The sequence below is a fragment of the Poecilia formosa genome, unplaced genomic scaffold (genome assembly GCF_000485575.1).
Source record: "Poecilia formosa unplaced genomic scaffold, Poecilia_formosa-5.1.2 Scaffold37, whole genome shotgun sequence".
NCBI classification, from domain to species: domain Eukaryota; kingdom Metazoa; phylum Chordata; class Actinopteri; order Cyprinodontiformes; family Poeciliidae; genus Poecilia; species Poecilia formosa.
This window is the reverse complement of record NW_006799976.1, coordinates 3,299,090-3,316,069: the sequence shown is the minus strand read 5'-3', so window position 1 is coordinate 3,316,069 and position 16,980 is coordinate 3,299,090. Positions and strand designations below refer to the sequence as shown.

General features: G+C 42.2%; 1 protein-coding gene across 8 annotated transcripts in view; it reads right to left on the bottom strand.

Moving 5' to 3' along the window:
* Positions 1–264: 264 nt before the first annotated feature.
* The window catches only part of nhsa (Nance-Horan syndrome a (congenital cataracts and dental anomalies)), a 68,247-nt gene continuing 51,531 nt past the window's right edge, over positions 265–16,980 (bottom strand). For 2 of the 8 annotated variants that reach the window (XM_016670755.1, XM_016670756.1), the window contains exons 2-8: positions 16,192–16,344; positions 15,267–15,379; positions 13,982–14,044; positions 9,698–9,829; positions 5,888–8,707; positions 5,328–5,451; positions 265–2,338 (exon numbers count right to left, since the gene is read on the bottom strand). In XM_016670755.1, coding sequence (XP_016526241.1) covers positions 1,717–2,338; positions 5,328–5,451; positions 5,888–8,707; positions 9,698–9,829; positions 13,982–14,044; positions 15,267–15,379; positions 16,192–16,247 — 3,930 coding nt within the window. In that variant the 5' untranslated portion in view covers positions 16,248–16,344 and the 3' untranslated portion in view covers positions 265–1,716. The other 6 variants (XM_016670752.1, XM_016670753.1, XM_007550766.2 and 3 more) reach the window with 6 other exon arrangements.

The following is a 16,980-nucleotide window of genomic DNA, read 5'->3' as shown; positions in this document are numbered from 1 at the left end:
TAGTTTGTTAAAAGAAAACAAACAATCAAAAAAACTAAACAGGGGCCATCCTTCTGATTAAAACAAATAAATGTTTAAGTTGTTAACAACACAGAAAATATTTTATGGAGTCACCAAGGAACATTTGGCATACGACAGCAACAAATGCCCCAGAATCCAACAGATTCCTCCCATTCTTGATAACCCGGCCCCACATGTTACATCCTCTGGTTAGAAACCTGAAAAATCCTCCCCCGGGAAAACGTTTTGTCACGTATTGTTTCCTGTTGAGTAAAGTAAGGTATATTCGATCCTACTGAGCACTTTCCTATCGCCTTTTTTCGACTATTCAAAAACATGCCACATCTTCAGCCACAAACAACCACTGTTCTTTTAAACACATGACCTTCGTATTGTATCTTTCCACGCTGCGTTTCCACCGCCTCTGGCTTTTTGAGCACTTTTTCGTGTCCCATGATAACACCTGCGTCTTTCCTGTCTCCAGAGATGGTCGGCTTGGTATTCGGTTTAGACCGTTCCGCCATCTGTCACTGGTAACTCTCTATGATGACTCTGAAATATTGTAACAAGTAGCTGCCTTTCGTTATATATGTCCTTGTTAGGAGTTAAAGTATTCCAACTGCTGTTGCTAACAATATGAGTGGAAAGACGGAGGGATAATTTCTCTGAAGCTAGTTGTGACGTGCTGATTGGCGGGAAAGTTAAAGTGGCTTGAGGAAACGTACAAGTTTTGTGTCTTTTCTTGCATAGGTATTCACAGAATACATAAAAGGTAAAAAAAAAAATCTGCATCTATAGGATATAAAATCAAGGTCAACTATTATGTTGGTTTTTTTTTTCTTTTTAAATCTGACAACAGAACAGATAAGACGAAGCGCATGTGCTGTCACGAGGTGTTGGGTTTACCTGCCTTCAAATAATCAAAGAAAATATCTCTTTAAAACTAGAGATAATCGATAATCAAACGTAAGCCCCGACACGTCCCGCTGACAACAACAACTCTTCGGTGTGTAAGTTGTTATTGTCAGAAGAAGGCTTAACATTAGCTGTTAAAACACATTATTAGGGAAATCAGATGAATCACTGAGATGTGGGGAGCTATTTAATGTTGAGACGTGTCGGCTGTAGAATCAGGCTGAGACTTTCACTAAACGCGATCTAAGTTGCTCTGTTTTTTAGTTTGAGTTTTTCACTTTTGCCAGTCATAGAACAAACTTTGAAATGTTGTCAGCTTTTTGCAGAACTCTTATCAAGGGATACGCAGAGCTACGTCATGCTAGTTGTGCTAACTTTATTGAAAAACAGCTATTCGACAGAAATCACACTAGTCTGTGTTGGCACGGTTTGCAAAAATTGGAAACAATTTAAATCTGTAATCGGAACTGTAAGAGTTAAATTGGGCAGAATTAATATTTTGGTTTCGGATGTTTCTTTTTTTTGTTGTTTTTTCTTTTCTTAATAAACGCATTTTGTAATAACAGGGATTTATTTTAAAAATAGTTTGTAAGAAAAAAAAAGTGGACTGAAATATAAAAAGAAAAATATTTAAAAATTCATCCATAAAAATTGCTAGGAATCTGATTTTTTTTACTAGTAGAATGATTGAATCTGCTCCCCTGCCTTCTGCATATTTGATATATTTATATATTATATTTCATCATGGTCCATCAGTCGTCTTTGTAAACGTATAGATCCATCCCTGCTGTGCTCCGTGTCCTACGTGGAGCGGTCATCGTGAGGGCTTCCGTCCGAGTTCTCCGCCTCGCCCTCGGAGATGGCCTGCATGGGCGTGGAGTACAGCCTGCTGCGCACGCTGTAGCGGCTGCTGCTGGCGGGCGGCGGGATCCTCGAGCGGCCCTGCCTGGAAGCGGCAGACGCGAGGAAGGGTCTCGGGGAGAAGCTCTCGGCGTTGGCTTTGGGGTACGGGCTGGACAGCTGCTCTTGGTCCAACAGGAGTTGCTGCAGTGGGGAGGGGGCCTCCTCCGACTGTCTGGGTGACTCGGTCAGAAAGTCTCCAGGCGACTTTGGAGTGACGGGGCTCTTCAGGATCTCAGCAGCTGACATGCGGTAGCTGGAGTCCGAGCGGCTGCCCTTTTTAAGCAGCAGCTGCTTGAACTCCTCGTTGGAGGTGCTGGACTTCTTCGCGTTCCTGTAGATGGGCCCCGAGGCCCTGTGTGGGGCGGGCGGGGTCACAGCGGGGGAGGAGGAGGGAGACGCTGCAGGGACCGGGGAGGAGACGCTGCTGCCGGGTGGCGGGGTGTTGCCCGACGAGGCGCTGAGGCGGGTCCTCGCAGCCAGCTCAGTGGAGTCCTTCCTCCCCAACACTTTCCTTTTGGATCTACGAATGAAATGAATTGACATGAAGTCAAAGCTGTATAGACATGTTGGATGATGTTGTTTAATGCAAATTTAATGCAGGAGGGGAAAAAGACTGTTCTTTTACATGTCATCCATAGTCAGTCAGTTCTGTTACCAAAATGAAACCTGGAGATATAGATATCATCAATGTAACGCAATGTGCCACAACAAAGGGAAAATAGCGCAGAAGAACTGTTGAAGAACAACTCAAAAGTACTTCTTTTTCCCTCTCTCTCTATGTCGGCTATATTACACTCAGACGTGTTGCCATAGCAACTGACAACACCACCATTATACGTTTCAGGATTCAACACTAAAAGACACACAAACATTTCCCACACAAAGAACAGAACATTAAGTGATCGCTGTTGTAGATTGGCTACTTTTTTCCCCCCACTGAACCGAAACAGACCAAACTCTGAACCATAATCTACACATTAAGGTGGTCAAAGTCAAGCTAGCATAGCTGACTTATTCGCTTTTTTCTTTTAATTAAATTTTTTTGCTGACCTTGTTATCTACTTGTCATAGTGTTGACAAATCAAGTGAATATGCTAACTTAAGTTTGGGAGCAGGGTACTGTTGCCACCCATCCCTTAAAATACGGAATCGTCCCGTATTTGGCTGTTAAATGTTGCGTCCTGACGGGACGCAAAAAGTGGGCATGCAGCGCACGCAACGCATAGGGGCGCTGCACCAGAGGGGGCGGCGCGTCGATTTATGTGTTCGCATCCACCTGAATGATATGTAGTTGCGACCCTGCGTGGCGTATTGAACCAATACGGGACGCGATTTGTTCCGTATTCTATAAATGTCCGACAGACACGCCTATCACACACATATCAACACTTAGTGTAACAATACTGACCAAAATAAAACACAGGAAATATTAAGGTCAGCTAAATTCTCGTGGCGGGAGCTAAAGGACCCCAGAACTCTTCGGACCGACGCTGTTGTCACGGTTGCCTAGAGACGTACACAACACAGCCCGGTGAGCTGCTATCGACCCGTGTCTTTTTAAAACGTCCTCAACCCGATAATCCACCGCCCTTTACTAGTAAAACCTCTCGCAAAGATACAAACGTGAGAAGGAAGACGGAAATCCCAGGCTGAATAATGTCAGTGAGGATGAATACAGGCAATTTAAACAAATGTGTTCGTCCTGGCGCGGTTTGCTGCTGTATGATAGACAGAATGGATCAGGATAGAAACTCCAGACCCATCAGAACCTTAAAGAACCAGACATCAGTCTCTTCATCCAACAGTCATCTCCTGAGGCTGATATGGTACAGAACATTTTCTTTTATTGATTAATTAAGTTTCTTATTGTGGTTTTAGTAGACTGTTGTGATTTGATTATTAAATAATCAATTACCGTATTTGCTTATTTAATGTATAGTCGTATCAGCCAAAAATAATACAAATGGCCATTTAAAGAACAAATCATACTAAAAGATTAACAGTAAATAAATAAATATTTCCTACTTTAAGAAATGTTGACATCTTCTATGAATCCAGTGTTCAGTGGTCATTAATGTCAGACATAAACCTGCTGCCCAGGGGCGGTTCTAGATGGGGGCCAACAGGAGTAGAAAGTATGCTAAATAAATGTCTTTTGTTAATGCTCAGTGGTGGATTTTTTTAACCTTCACAATTTTATTTTAACAATGAATTAAAAATTATAGTGCTGCACTTTTAGCTGGTGTTTTGAGATAGGATCACACTTTCCATCTGCCAGGGATCTGCAACCTGAATCTCTGGGGACAAAAGTGGCTATTTTGGCTCACTTATTCTATCAAATGATGAAATATTGCTCTGTTTTAAAAAAAAAAAATTCATTCTTTTTTTAAGTGTCCCAATAAAAAAACACTGACTACCTTGACCCCAGTGGTAAATTTGGTAAATATTTTGTTAATACGCTTTACAAAACCAGAATTTTCACATAACTTATGCTTTTTGAGCCCTGTCTGAGGACACATTTTGATTATTAAATCAGGTGTTATGATCAGTTACTCAGCACTTGAGCAGTTTACCAAATACATTTTACACTTGCTTAATTAAACTTGTTTAACGTATGCTCTGATTGGAGTACAATTTTGAAATACTTTTTAAAAACAAAAACACTGCCATAAATTATTGTCTATCACTGCAGCGGCCATCCCAACCCATGAGAGTAGGACGACGTACTGTGGTGGCGTCCCTTATTTTCATTTCTGAAAGGTGGCAACCCTAGAGCAGGGCCACGCCCAAAACCACACCTCGAATTTTACAAGCAGACTATTTATACTCTGCTCACCCATCCTTCTCAGTCTGTCAACTCCACCCTCCACCTCTTTTACCTCACTCCTCTTCCCCTTTTCCTTTCTTCATCCCATCACCTCTTCCCCTTTTCCTTCCTTCCTTCCTTCCTTCCTTCCATCCATCCATCCATCTTTCCATCTCATAACCATGCTTTACTCCTTTTCGCTGCAGTTGCTTTCTATGCAGGCTCGGGAAAATAAGGGGAACAAATTTCCCCGAAGACCAGACCCCCAAACTCATTCATCCCTACATCCTGTCTTCTTCACCCCTTCCTACAATGAATCTTTAAACCTTTTTGGCGTGGTCCTTGCTAGTGAATTAGCAGCAAAGCATCCTTTTCCCCCCTTTTTCTTTTATATATCACGCATATATTTAAGACTTAGTGCATTATGCTGACAACTAAAACTAATGGTAGTGATCATCAGCGAGCAGGTTTTTTTTAATGCTCTCCAGCAGGGGGAACTGAAGCTTCTGTGCATGACATCACTCGTTTTATATGGAATCAGTGGAATATAGCATTGATAATAGCTGGCCAAAAAACATGATGGAGCAGGGATCGAACCGGCGACCCACCATCTGCGGGTCTGACTCCTACCACCGTCGGCACAAACAGCTACAAGACACTTTGTGTGAACCAGGACTGAGAGGGCTTCTGTCCAAACGCTCACCTGTGAATCATAGCGAACAGATCCTCAGTGGTGCGGGACTTGGTGGGTGACAGAAACACGCTGTCATCCTCTTTTTTTGACTCCTCGAGTTGTGACAAGGCAGAGTTGTCACTTTCTGTGTAGTCTGTAAAAAAAATAAAAAAAAAATAAAAAACTTTTAATACGGTCATTAGCAGTTTATAACAAGTCCATAATATGCAAAAATATTAATATTTTTTGTAATTCCTTTATTGCTACTGAGGTAAAATTTAATATGTACAGTATTAACAAGTTATGTTTAAACATAAACAGTATGTGTAACGGTTTAAGTGTAAATAATTAAGTAAAAGAATAGCTTAGCATGATAAAAAAAACTTGGAAATTAATTTTAATAAATTTGTTTTTACAGAAATAAAAAAAAAAACGGACAAATTTTGATTTTAATATATAACATCTATGTTACATGATTTTTTAAAAATTTTTTTTACTATTCTTATGCTTTTATTTTTATTAAAATGATCAATGTATCAATCTGGAATAGATCATAATAGTTTGTCGTGAACAGGGCCTGAAGAACCTGCCTTTGCTAAAGCAATCATCTGCCTCCTCTGCGGATTCCTCTTTCCTGTCCTGTGAGGCACTTTCGGCTGAAACCCCTGATGTGTCGTTCTCCCCTTCGCTGCTGATGGAGCTCTCCTGGGACGTCTCCAGAGGACTGTCAGCGGCAGGCACTTTGTCCACACAGTTGGACCTCTTGGGTGAGCTGTGTAAAACCGGAGGGCAAGGACACATTTCCGCTTCGGGCAGTTCGGTCTGCTGCTGACATGAAGCGTCTACGTGTGGGATTGACTCTCTGGAGCAGATGGATGTTACCGGTGACTCTGAGCGCTGCTCTGCTTCATTAATAGTCAACGTCTTGGGGACGTTAGAACCATCCAAACACGGTTCTGACCGCAGTCCGACAGCCGTCACCCTTCCTGACAATACCTCTGTGCCCTTGCTATTCGCCATTGAAAGCTCTTCATTTGAGGCATGGATTGAGTTGTTTGATGAAATATGATGATTATGAGAATTGTGCAGTGAGGAACTCTTGAGATCTAGCAATTGACTGTTGGTTGAGTTCTCAGATGGACACTGGAGTCTTGAGGCCACTTTGTTCTTATGCAGGTCTTCAGGCTGCTTGTTGATGGACCGCAGCTGCACTTTTTGAAGAATTGAGGGTGTTATAGACAGAGAGTGGGCAGTGAAAGACTCCAAGTTCAGAGATGTGACAGCTTTGGCGGTTGGCACATCTTTTTGCTTGATCTGGAGAAGTTTTGGTAGCTGGTTCCCGTAAGCTGAGCCTTTATTGCTTGGACTGTGAAGGGCACTTAAGTCGAGGTGAGAAGGAGGAATCATCGGCAGCTCCAGATCTTTCTTTGAGGTCGCTACGTCTCTGGAAGAGCGTGCCTGCAGAGACAGAGAGGAAAGAGACGACTTCCTCTCTGGGACTTTGGGCTTCCTCTTCCCAGTGGCTGGGGACAGAGGTCCGGGGAAGAAGGTGGAGGGAAATGAGGAGGTGGGGGTTTCAGACTGACTGGAGTAGCCGCTTGATGGGCTCGCCAGTCCGGCCAGCTTCTCTGGAGATGTCAACTTGAACTCGCTCTCCACTGATGGAAGTGATGGGGTGGTGGCTCTGGAGCCAGACTGGGAAGTCTGGGACTCTGAGCTCTCCTGTGACTTGATGCATTCGATCACAGTCGTACCTGTGGCTGTGCTGGAGTTTGATAGCGATCGGTAGGGATCACTGGACTTCAAATCGTTTAGAAGCCAGAGATCTGCATAGTCTGACTGCACAATGCCATTGTCCTTAAAGGAATGTGCGTCTTTGGAGCTTAAAATGCCCAAATCCGTTAGATCCGACATGCCTTCCATCGCCCAGACCTCGAGGGGCTCTCGCCCTAGTGAGGAGTTCTCCAGGAGTCCTTGCGATCCGGACAGAGCCAGCTGCATTCTCCGCTCTTTAGAGGACAGAGACGCTGGATGTCTGTAGGTACCAGTAATCTTTGGTTCTCTGTTTTCAGGGATGTGTCCCTCACTGCATATCTTCCTCAAGGAGGAACTCCTCTTTGGTGGGGAGGGCTTGGCCTTTGACTTTCTCAAGGAGAGGCAGCGTCTCCCCAGAGTCAGCTGGCCGCTCGTGTCTGACAAACCGCAATCAGAACCGGAGGTTGCATAGTTGTAGGTGAAGCTTTTGCTGCCTTTTAAACCACAGTCAAAGTGCATGGAGGTGTAGTACCCTTCGGTGTCCACAGAGTAGTAAGAGACAGTGTCTGCTTTCTCTGATGGTGGCTTGTCGGAGAAGCTGCTCTCGCAGGTAGCCATGCTGGTGAAGCTGGGGCAGCCCAGGCTGCTTTCGGCCTCCCTACCCGGTTCAGGGCTGAACCCCTGAGAGGAAGACGGCTCTGCGTTGGGGAAATCCCACTCCCCCTCCACGGGCGTACTCACTCCCACCTCCTCTAATATATCCATAGCTGCTGAGGAGAAGGAGCCAGCTCGCTGGTTTCTGAGGCCCTGGTAGTTGTCCAGCAGGAAGCTGGTCTGGTCTTCGGCGGTGTGAGTGGCGGCATTGAGGGACAATTCAGAGTCGCAGTGCGAGGAGCCGGTGAGTGGAGGGGACGCTGCGGGGGGAATGGTTTCTGAGGTCTGGGAGGGGCAGGTGGAGCTGCTGCCACTCCAGTTCCCACTGGAAGACTGGTGGTCGTCCTTATGGTCCATTTGGCTGCCCAGCACCCCTGCGGCCGAGACGGAGTGAACGGGGCTGCTGAAGGTGTCCGAGCTGGACGAGATCTCGCAGCTGCCCATGTCGGCTTTCCTGGGCAGTTGAGCGCCGGTCCGCTCCATCCAGCTGCACTCTGGACTCTCCGACAGCTGCGGGAACTTCAGCCCCCCCATCTGCCGCTCTGACATGGCCCGGTCGTCGGCGCTCTCTTCTTCCTCCTTCAGGATCCTCTCTCTGCGCCCGGGAAGGAAACCCTTGGAGTCGAAGGGCGCCAGCTCCTCCTCGTCGTCGCTGTCATTGCGCTCATCGTCCATCAGGATCATCATCATCCTGCTGCTGTCTCTGGGCAGACTCCGCGACCGCAAACGGGCCTCCACTGAACTGGAGAACATGGGGTCAGCGCTGTCGGGTAGGCAGGAGATATTGCCTGCCGAGTGGGAGAGCAGGAGCGACACGCCCTGACCTCTCTGGACCCTGAGCCTCCTCCGAGACGGTGCTCCCGAAGTCAAAAAGTCTTCGGTCTGGCAACCTGAGTCTCTGGTGGTCAGATGGCTGGCCAGCTCCTCAGTGGAAGGAGTTATATTGGCAGTGGTGTGAACAATGACCGTCCGTTCCCTAGAACCAGGGGAGTCATCAGAGTCTGGAGAAAAAAGAAGGATTGAAAGAGTTTCAGCTACAGATTCTTAAATCCAGACTTTATTTTCTATAATCTTTCAACAGTGCGAAAATGCAAAATCTTACCGAGTATTTTTTGTCTAGTTTCTAGTGCAACTATCGTACTACGTCTAAAATGAGTAAAAAGTAATTTTGCTCTACAAACTAAACAAAAAAAAGTAAGATTTTGTGTTTTTGCCGTTAACTGTTGAGTTAAAGTATTAACTTAAAAAAATATGTCTGTTAAAGAATACAGTTTCTTCAAGATAATTACTAAAAAAGATTTTTATGTTATGGAGACGAACCCGTTATTCTGTAAAACTTTGATACATTTTACATGGATTTTATGTGATAAACCAAGACACAGTAGTTGATATTTGAGAAGTGAAAGACAATGGATACAACATTTTTACTTTAATTTTTTCTCAGCAAAATCTGAAAAGGGTGGCATTCATTCAGCCCCCTTTACTTTTAGTCAATAATTTAGATAAATAGCTGTTTTTTAAAAAATTTTTTTATTTAATTGTCATTACTCACTGAATTTAACTGTATTGTCCCACAACAAGGACTGAACTGATGTTTATATAGTTGAATTTAAATGCGTTGGTATGAAACAACGGAATCAGACTACAGACGGTCAAAGCTGGTAAAGACAAGAAGCAACATGAAGTTAAAATGGCAGCATCCAAAAAGATTTAAACATTTGTACAATTAAGTAAAAAAAATAAATAAATAAAAAATCTGAAAAATTCCTAAAAACCACACATGCTTTATCTCTCACTTCACAATTATGCACAACTTTCTATTGGGCCATCACAGAAATATCCAAATAAAACACATTTTGTAATGTGGAAAAAACAAGAAGAAGTTCAGTAATTACTGCAGTAGTAATTACTAATTACTGCAAGTCACTGTGGAAAAAGATCCCCAAAATGACATGGGGTTAAAAAAAAACAAACAAACAAAAGATACATACCAAAATCCTGCTGCACCTGTCTGGGGAAACCAGCGACTGTCCTCCGCCTCCTTAGCTTCCGTCTCCTCTGAAGCAAAGACTGTGAGTGAACGAGTGAGCAGCGCACACTAGCATCTCTGTCAAAGCCAACCCCTGCAGCGGAGACAGGACATGTGAGGAATCTTTGTTTGGTCCCAAATGCAGAGAATCCTTTTTTTAACTCACGCTGTCGCATAAAACGGCAAAAGTTGAAATAAACATATCGAATGACTGAACTAAATAAGGTGGCGTACAAAAATAGCAGAGGCTGTGTGAGATCTGAGAGAGACATAAAGCCGCAGTGTCTGCCTGGAGTTTCTGGTTGCTAAGCTATAATATTTTCTGACAGCTATGACAGAAATTGTAAACAAGCATTTAAAAGGAAGAAATCTCGCTGCAAACTCTGAATACCTCTGCTTAAGTTCACCAACTAACCTTCCTGCTGCCCCTCCGTCACGTTATGACCATCATGTGACAACAAGTTGGGGCTTTCAGCACCATAGCGATTGCAGGACTCTGCTTACAATGTGCATTTTTTCCCCTCTTCAACTGTCTTTGACTCGGCCCATGTTGGCACACAAGCTCCTGTTTTCAAGTCGGCGAGAGGGAGAGTAAATAACATCAAGCAGATCTTTTTATCCGCCTGAACAAAACTAATTGCCATTCATGTCACAGCACTTGGCCTCTTAGCAAACGCAAAGTGTCATTGAGAAACAGAGTTCGCCGAGCACAAAGCATGACTCGGACGTTTATAGTTACAGTCTGTGAGCGTAATTCACAGACCGTGAATTACTAGCAATGCTAGCAACCCAGGATCTTTTGAGGTGAGGTTTTTTCTGAAACTTTGAACCAAAAAGGTTACACTATTTAAATAAAATGAGTCAAAATGTGAAATATACTGAACTTCTTGTAAATTTGCTTCTTCCTCTCAAATCTTAGGTCAAAACTAAAAGGGTTAATTATAATAATATGCATAGTAATTCAGTTTTTTGGTTTAGTAACGTCTAGCTAGGTGTTTGGAAACATTCTAATAACTCATTGGAGACTTAAAAATTAATTCAGAAATTGTTTTTCCTTCAACATTTGTGTGCTAACCACTTTGCTAAACAGGAAACAAGACGATTAGCCTAGCATGACTGACTTTTTATTTAAAAGTAGAAAAATTTCAATATTCCATCTCCAGCTTTGCTACAACTTTTTAAATAATGTTACTATAAGACTTTTACTTTTATTTTGCTAGTGAGAAGCTATATTGTTGTGGGGATTTCAAAGTGAATGAATTAACTGGGCGACAGCTAGCATGTTTTTTTTTCTACCAAGTATTAAAAAAAGAAGACAGGTTTCTCTTTCTCCCAAAGAAGAGATTTTATAATTTTTTTAATAGTCTTTTGAATCATAAACAAACATCACAATCATTTTAATGGTTAATTTATCAAATAACCCAAAATTGTTGCTAATTTAAGTATGTTAGCATGTTAATAGTAGCATGAGACCTTCTACTGTTCTGCTTTTTATGCTAACACATTAAACTTCTGTGATTCAGTAAGTTTTGCTACAATTTTTAAAGTAATTTTTGTTGCCATAACAATTCTGCTCTTATTTAATGTTCAAAAAATACTCTTACTTCACATTCAATGCAGCTAATCAGCTAGTAAGCCCACATTCTCCTGGAAAATGCCATTTTGCTAATATTAAGGCAGTTTTCAATATGTTTAAAGATAAAAAAAAAATAGCATCATAGATCTTCTTTAAAAGATGTAAAGACAGCTTCCAGTGCTCTGTAAACAAAGAGATGACAACTGAGATATCTTGGTGATTTTAATTTACCGGTCACATTAATAGGAATGATGCATGAGGCGATGACTTGGGAATTGCATTTCATTCTCTCTTCTGGGGTGGGCAGCGGCAGAGCTCTAGACCAGTTAGTCTGCTTGTCCAGGGTGGAGGGGATGTTAGGGATGGGAAACTTAGACCGGTGACCTAGAGCCACCCCGTCAGTGTCGGGGTCAGTAGGCGCAGCCTGCAACAGATGGATATTTGCATGGTTAGACTGTTATGGTGGGATTACATGGAAAATGGGTAGGCAGAGATAAAGAAGAAGAAGAAGAAAAAAAACCTCAGCTTCAGAGAGGATAAAGTGTGGACAAAGTCTGGGATTATCCCGCTATTTTCTATGTTCACGGTTCTCGAACTGCTTTGCAAATACCACCGGTGGTAATCGGTACTGTGAAATGTTGGCATCAATTATTTAACAGAAGTAAAAAGAGTCTAAAAATATAAGTTGTTCAAGTACTTCATCAGAGACTTATCTGAAGAAAAGCACAACGGAAACGGACTCTGAACCAAGATCCACCGAGAACAGAATATGATATGACTCATTTACATCAGAAGTCAGAATTCAGATGTAGGAAATAAAAATGAATACAATTTAACTGTATTCGTCTTCCAAATTCAAAAACGAGCGAGATTAGCTAAATGACTTGTTCAGAGGCTGGCGTAGATGCTATTAGCAAAACAAGCTAATAAAAAAAGGAAAAACGCATTTACATGATAAAACATCGGCGACATTTCACTTGAGGAGTTAAAGTAGTGAAGAAAGAGAATATTTTCTGACGTTTTCATGACATAATCTCCAAACAAACAGATTCTGTACTGCACAATCACCGAGTTGCATATTTAAAGCAGCCATATTTAATTTTGAAATTGGAGTTGGTAAGAAACCTCAGATTTTTCTAATTACATCTTCTGATTTGTTGTGCTGCACTGCAAAAACACAAAATCTTACCAAGTATTTTGGTCTAATTTCTAGTTCAAATACCTCAGGACACTGCCAATGCCACATGAACTTTTTCATCAATATTAAGGAATTATTGACTTAAAACAAGCTCCTACATCTTGCTGAAACGTTACTTTTATCTTATTTCAAGTGTCCTAACATATTTCCACTAGAAACTGGACCAAAAATTACTTTTGTTTTTTTTGCAGTGCGCTGTTTTAACATGTCGGTCAGGACGGTGGTGGTGCTTGGAAAACCCGATACTGAGGCGGCGTTTGCTAAGAAAAGTTTGAGAACCACGTCGCTAGGACTGTGAACACTGAGAATACATCACTAAACATACCCACCCTTCCAGTAGCTGAGTTTCACACAGCAGTGCAAAGAATCCGTTAAGTAATGGAAATGAACAGCACGCTTCATAGCAAGTGAGAGCAGGAAGAGAGAGAAGCGTTCAAAGAAACACAAGACTTTCATGCAAAAAAAAAAAAAAATAAATAAACGAGGAAAAATTCCAGCTTGCAGGAAGCTCAGACCAATAAAAACTTTGGCATTCACTCCACACACATGTCACAATCTCTAGACTACAAGATGTATTCTGAAGTCGACACACAGCCTGCAGTCATACTGTGAGAATGTGCGGCAGCAGCAGGCGAGCCTCCGGGAAAAACGTGTCAGGATCAAATTCCTCTGAGCTGCAGCAAAACCTCCTGGACCTCCGACACGCGCTGGAAACCGACTCTGATGTCTAGCAAGCTGAGGATTTCTCTGCCTTCCCTCGAGTTTCCAACATGTGAAACTGGGAGTGACTCTCAGGCCGAACTGGTTCCCACCTCTGCGACCCAAAGTCTTCCCACCCCCACGCCCCCATTTAAAGCCGCCTCTCTAGCCTTTGTGCTCCCGGTTCCCAGCAGACCAACGGGCCCAACAAAAGAAACCGGTTTCCTTGGAAACTTTTCGCAATGAGTAGAAGAAGAAGAAGAAGAAGAAATCAAAGGGGGGAACATTTACAGCTGATTTGTTTCGTAGAGGCTCTGAGAGGAAGGATGAGCCTTTTGAAGGAGGGGAGAGGGGAGAGGAGGAGGAAGGTGAAGAGGAGTAGCGGTTCGTGTTTGTCTTTGTCCGCACGCATCAGGCCTTTTTGGTCAAACAAACAAGCTCAAAGGTTGTCGGCTAGTGCAGAGAGGAGGATCATGGGTAATCACAGACACAAGCTCCCAAAACGTCAACCCTTTTATTAACGTAGGGTGAATATGGCTCACACACACACACACACACACACACACACACACTTCAAACTGAAACTTCACAGAAAAACTTCAAACCGACACCCTCTGTTTTTTTTTTGTTTTGTTTTTACTTCATCACCTCAAGAGGGCGGAGAAGCCGAGAGTTCATGCATCTAAAGCAGAGACTGGTCATGCAAATCAGATGAAAGGACAGGTGGAAAGCAAACGAGAGGGAACCGGTGGGATTAGGACCGGAACCAGTACCTTTCTGCTCCACGGAGAGAGGCTGCAACATTCGGTGGGGGAGGAGGAGCGTGTGGAGTCGAACTGAACGACAGGGTGGAGAGGCGACGACAAACGGAGACACACAGAAAATAAGCAAATGACAACAAAAAATTAAAAACAATGACACAAGTGAAGGTGAGGACGCGGAGGGGCGTGACGCAGGTCGAAACACACGGCGGTGACATGAAAACAAAAACACGTCTCCGTTCCCGTCTTTACCTGAGCGTCAGCTAACTGAGTGGATGCATCTCTAAAGTGTCTCTCTGGCTGCTTGGATGGATGGAGGAGGGAGAACAAAAAAGGTGCCGTCACTTTAAAAGGAGAGTTATGGCTAAACTTCAGTATATTACAGAGAACTACACAAAATCTTCCATGTGCCGGTGGAAAGTTTTAGCACAGCCAGATTATTAAACTGAGGCTGATCTGTAGATGTCAGCTGGTTTTTGTGCAAAAACAGCAGTTTCACATTTTATCGCATTACAAACACAAAAAAGAGCAACGATAAAAAAAAAGAAAAAAAAACCATTTAAAATCTGAAAAGTGTGGTCCATGCAGGTCCACTGAGGTATCTAAAGCTTTGGAAAACAGCTCAAGCTCAGTGAGACTGGATACAAGTATGGGCTTTGACTGGGCCATTCTTAAAAAAACAAAAAAACAAACCAAACAGTTTCATTCATGTGTGAGATTGTTGTTTTTCTGGAAGATGAACCTCTGACACACTCAGTTTCAAATCTTTGGTATCTCTATTGTTGTTGTTATTTTTTATTTCAAGTTTGTCCTGTTTTTAGCTTCATCCCCATCAACTCTGAAAGGCTTTCCTTTCCCTGCTGAGGGAGAAAAATAAAATCCCCAAACCATAATGCTGCCACCACCAGGTCCCACTGTGGGAATGTTGTACTGTATTGTTACATTTTCTGCCGTTGTTTCGGAAGCCTCTCTCTGACCTATTTTTGAGCTCAGCTCCATTTTCTGATTTGTATTTGTAATAATTTTCAAAAACTAAAGTTCCACTTCCCAAGTTATGAACTACCAAACGTGATAAGATTAGGAAAATATCTGAAGGTCTGAGCATATCTGTAAAGAAAAGCCATTACTTCACTTTAAATATCAGATGTTTTTGCGACTTTACGGTTAAAACTCCACAGATTAGGCGTTTACAGATAAAACAAGCTGACTGGCAGGACGTCCAAAGCCTAACACATTGGCGTATTGATTGTTGTTCTTGCAGACTAACGGGAAGAGATAACGACAACAATCGCCTCACCGTTGTTAGACTTTTGCCCCGACCATCTTCCGTCGGCTCGATGAGAGGGGAGGGGGATATGGGCATGGGGGGCAGGGCTGAGATGGTCACTCTGCGTTCCCTCCTCTGGTGATCTGAAAACACACACACACACAGACACACTTTAATAACAGCATGCAACAAACATGATTATGAGAGAAGGCAGAAGATGGATGTACTTGTGATTACAGGTTTTGTGAGAATTATTGATGCGGGAAGCTTTTGATTGAACTTTTGAGGGCGCATTTACATGCATTTTCCACCAGGGGGCAAAATAACACCAGAATCGCAGAAGTTTGAAAGCAGGACAACTTAAAAAAAATCTTGACTTTTTACCAAGGCGTTGCCTCAAATGTAAGTCAAAAATAAACACGACAAATTTTTTTTTTACTTTTTCTTTTCATTAATTGTAATTTTGAAAGAGTAGAAATTGTGACGTGGGTTAAAAACTAAATGTGAAGATATGTATAATGTGGGATATATTTGGGAGATTGAATCAGCTTTGGCTTCTTCCTGATCCTTTTCCAACTGGATATGAAAGTTTTGCTGTATATGCTTGATTATTATGTCTTTTTCTTGCTGTTTTGTTCTTATTAATCTTTTTCTCTGACATTTTTCCATGTTTGAAATCAATAAAGATTTCATTTAATCTCAAGAGTAAGTTGGAATAAGACAACATTCAGCAAAAACAAAGCATAAAGATAAGATATTAAAACTGAAAATATGAAAGAAAATTAAAGTTGAAAATGTGAAAAAAGGTGACATTATTTATTAACTGAACACCAGTTAATAAATAAAGTGCATTTAATGTTAAGTTAAAAATCTGAAATTGAACAATGACGTATAATCGTCCTGAACAACGGCCGCGGTGAGCAGCAGGAGTATGAGTCAGGCGCTAACGTCTCACCTTGGTTCAGCGACCACAGGCTGTGGTTGGCCTGCCTGTACAGCTCTTCCACACATGCTGGCCGTGTGGAGGGGTGCAAAACATTCCTCTGGAGGCGCCACGGCGCTCTGAAGTGTGCCGTCAGCTTACTCTCCACGTCCAGGTTGGACACCGCTGTCAGAGAAACAAACACAGTGGAAACATCGCTAATTGTTCTTTTGTGTAAGACATAGGAAGCAATGAAAAAAAAAGAAAAAAGAAACAGCTATTAGTTTCAGCTGCTTCCCATAGTTTGAGGGTAGACACTGACTCAACATCACAGCTTTTGACCAGGGCCGGATTTACAAGAATCTGGGGCCCTGGGCTGGAGCCAGTCTTGGTGCCCTATTCACCAAGTAAAAGGTCATTTACCGATGATAATTACAATTATTAGGTAGTCCTATACATCAGCAGGTATGAACTGATGCATGGTATACTTAATACGTCCTCTAGCCACTTAGGGCTGAAACGATTAATCGGATAAATTGCAATTAATCATGATTACTCAATTACTGAAATAATTGTTGACTAATTTAGTAACTGATTATTAACTGGAATATACAGACTCAAAAAAATGCCATTTGGTGAATAAAAACCTCCCAACAAATTCAGACCAGTAATTAAGCCAAAACTGTATGAAAAATATATACATTTTGCATTAGGATGTATTGCATCTTAGGCAATAAAATGTTTGTTTTTATTTTTTTTTTTAAATAATTAAATTGCTTATTTGCATCTTGTAATGCATTTCTAATTTTGGATTTAAAAAAG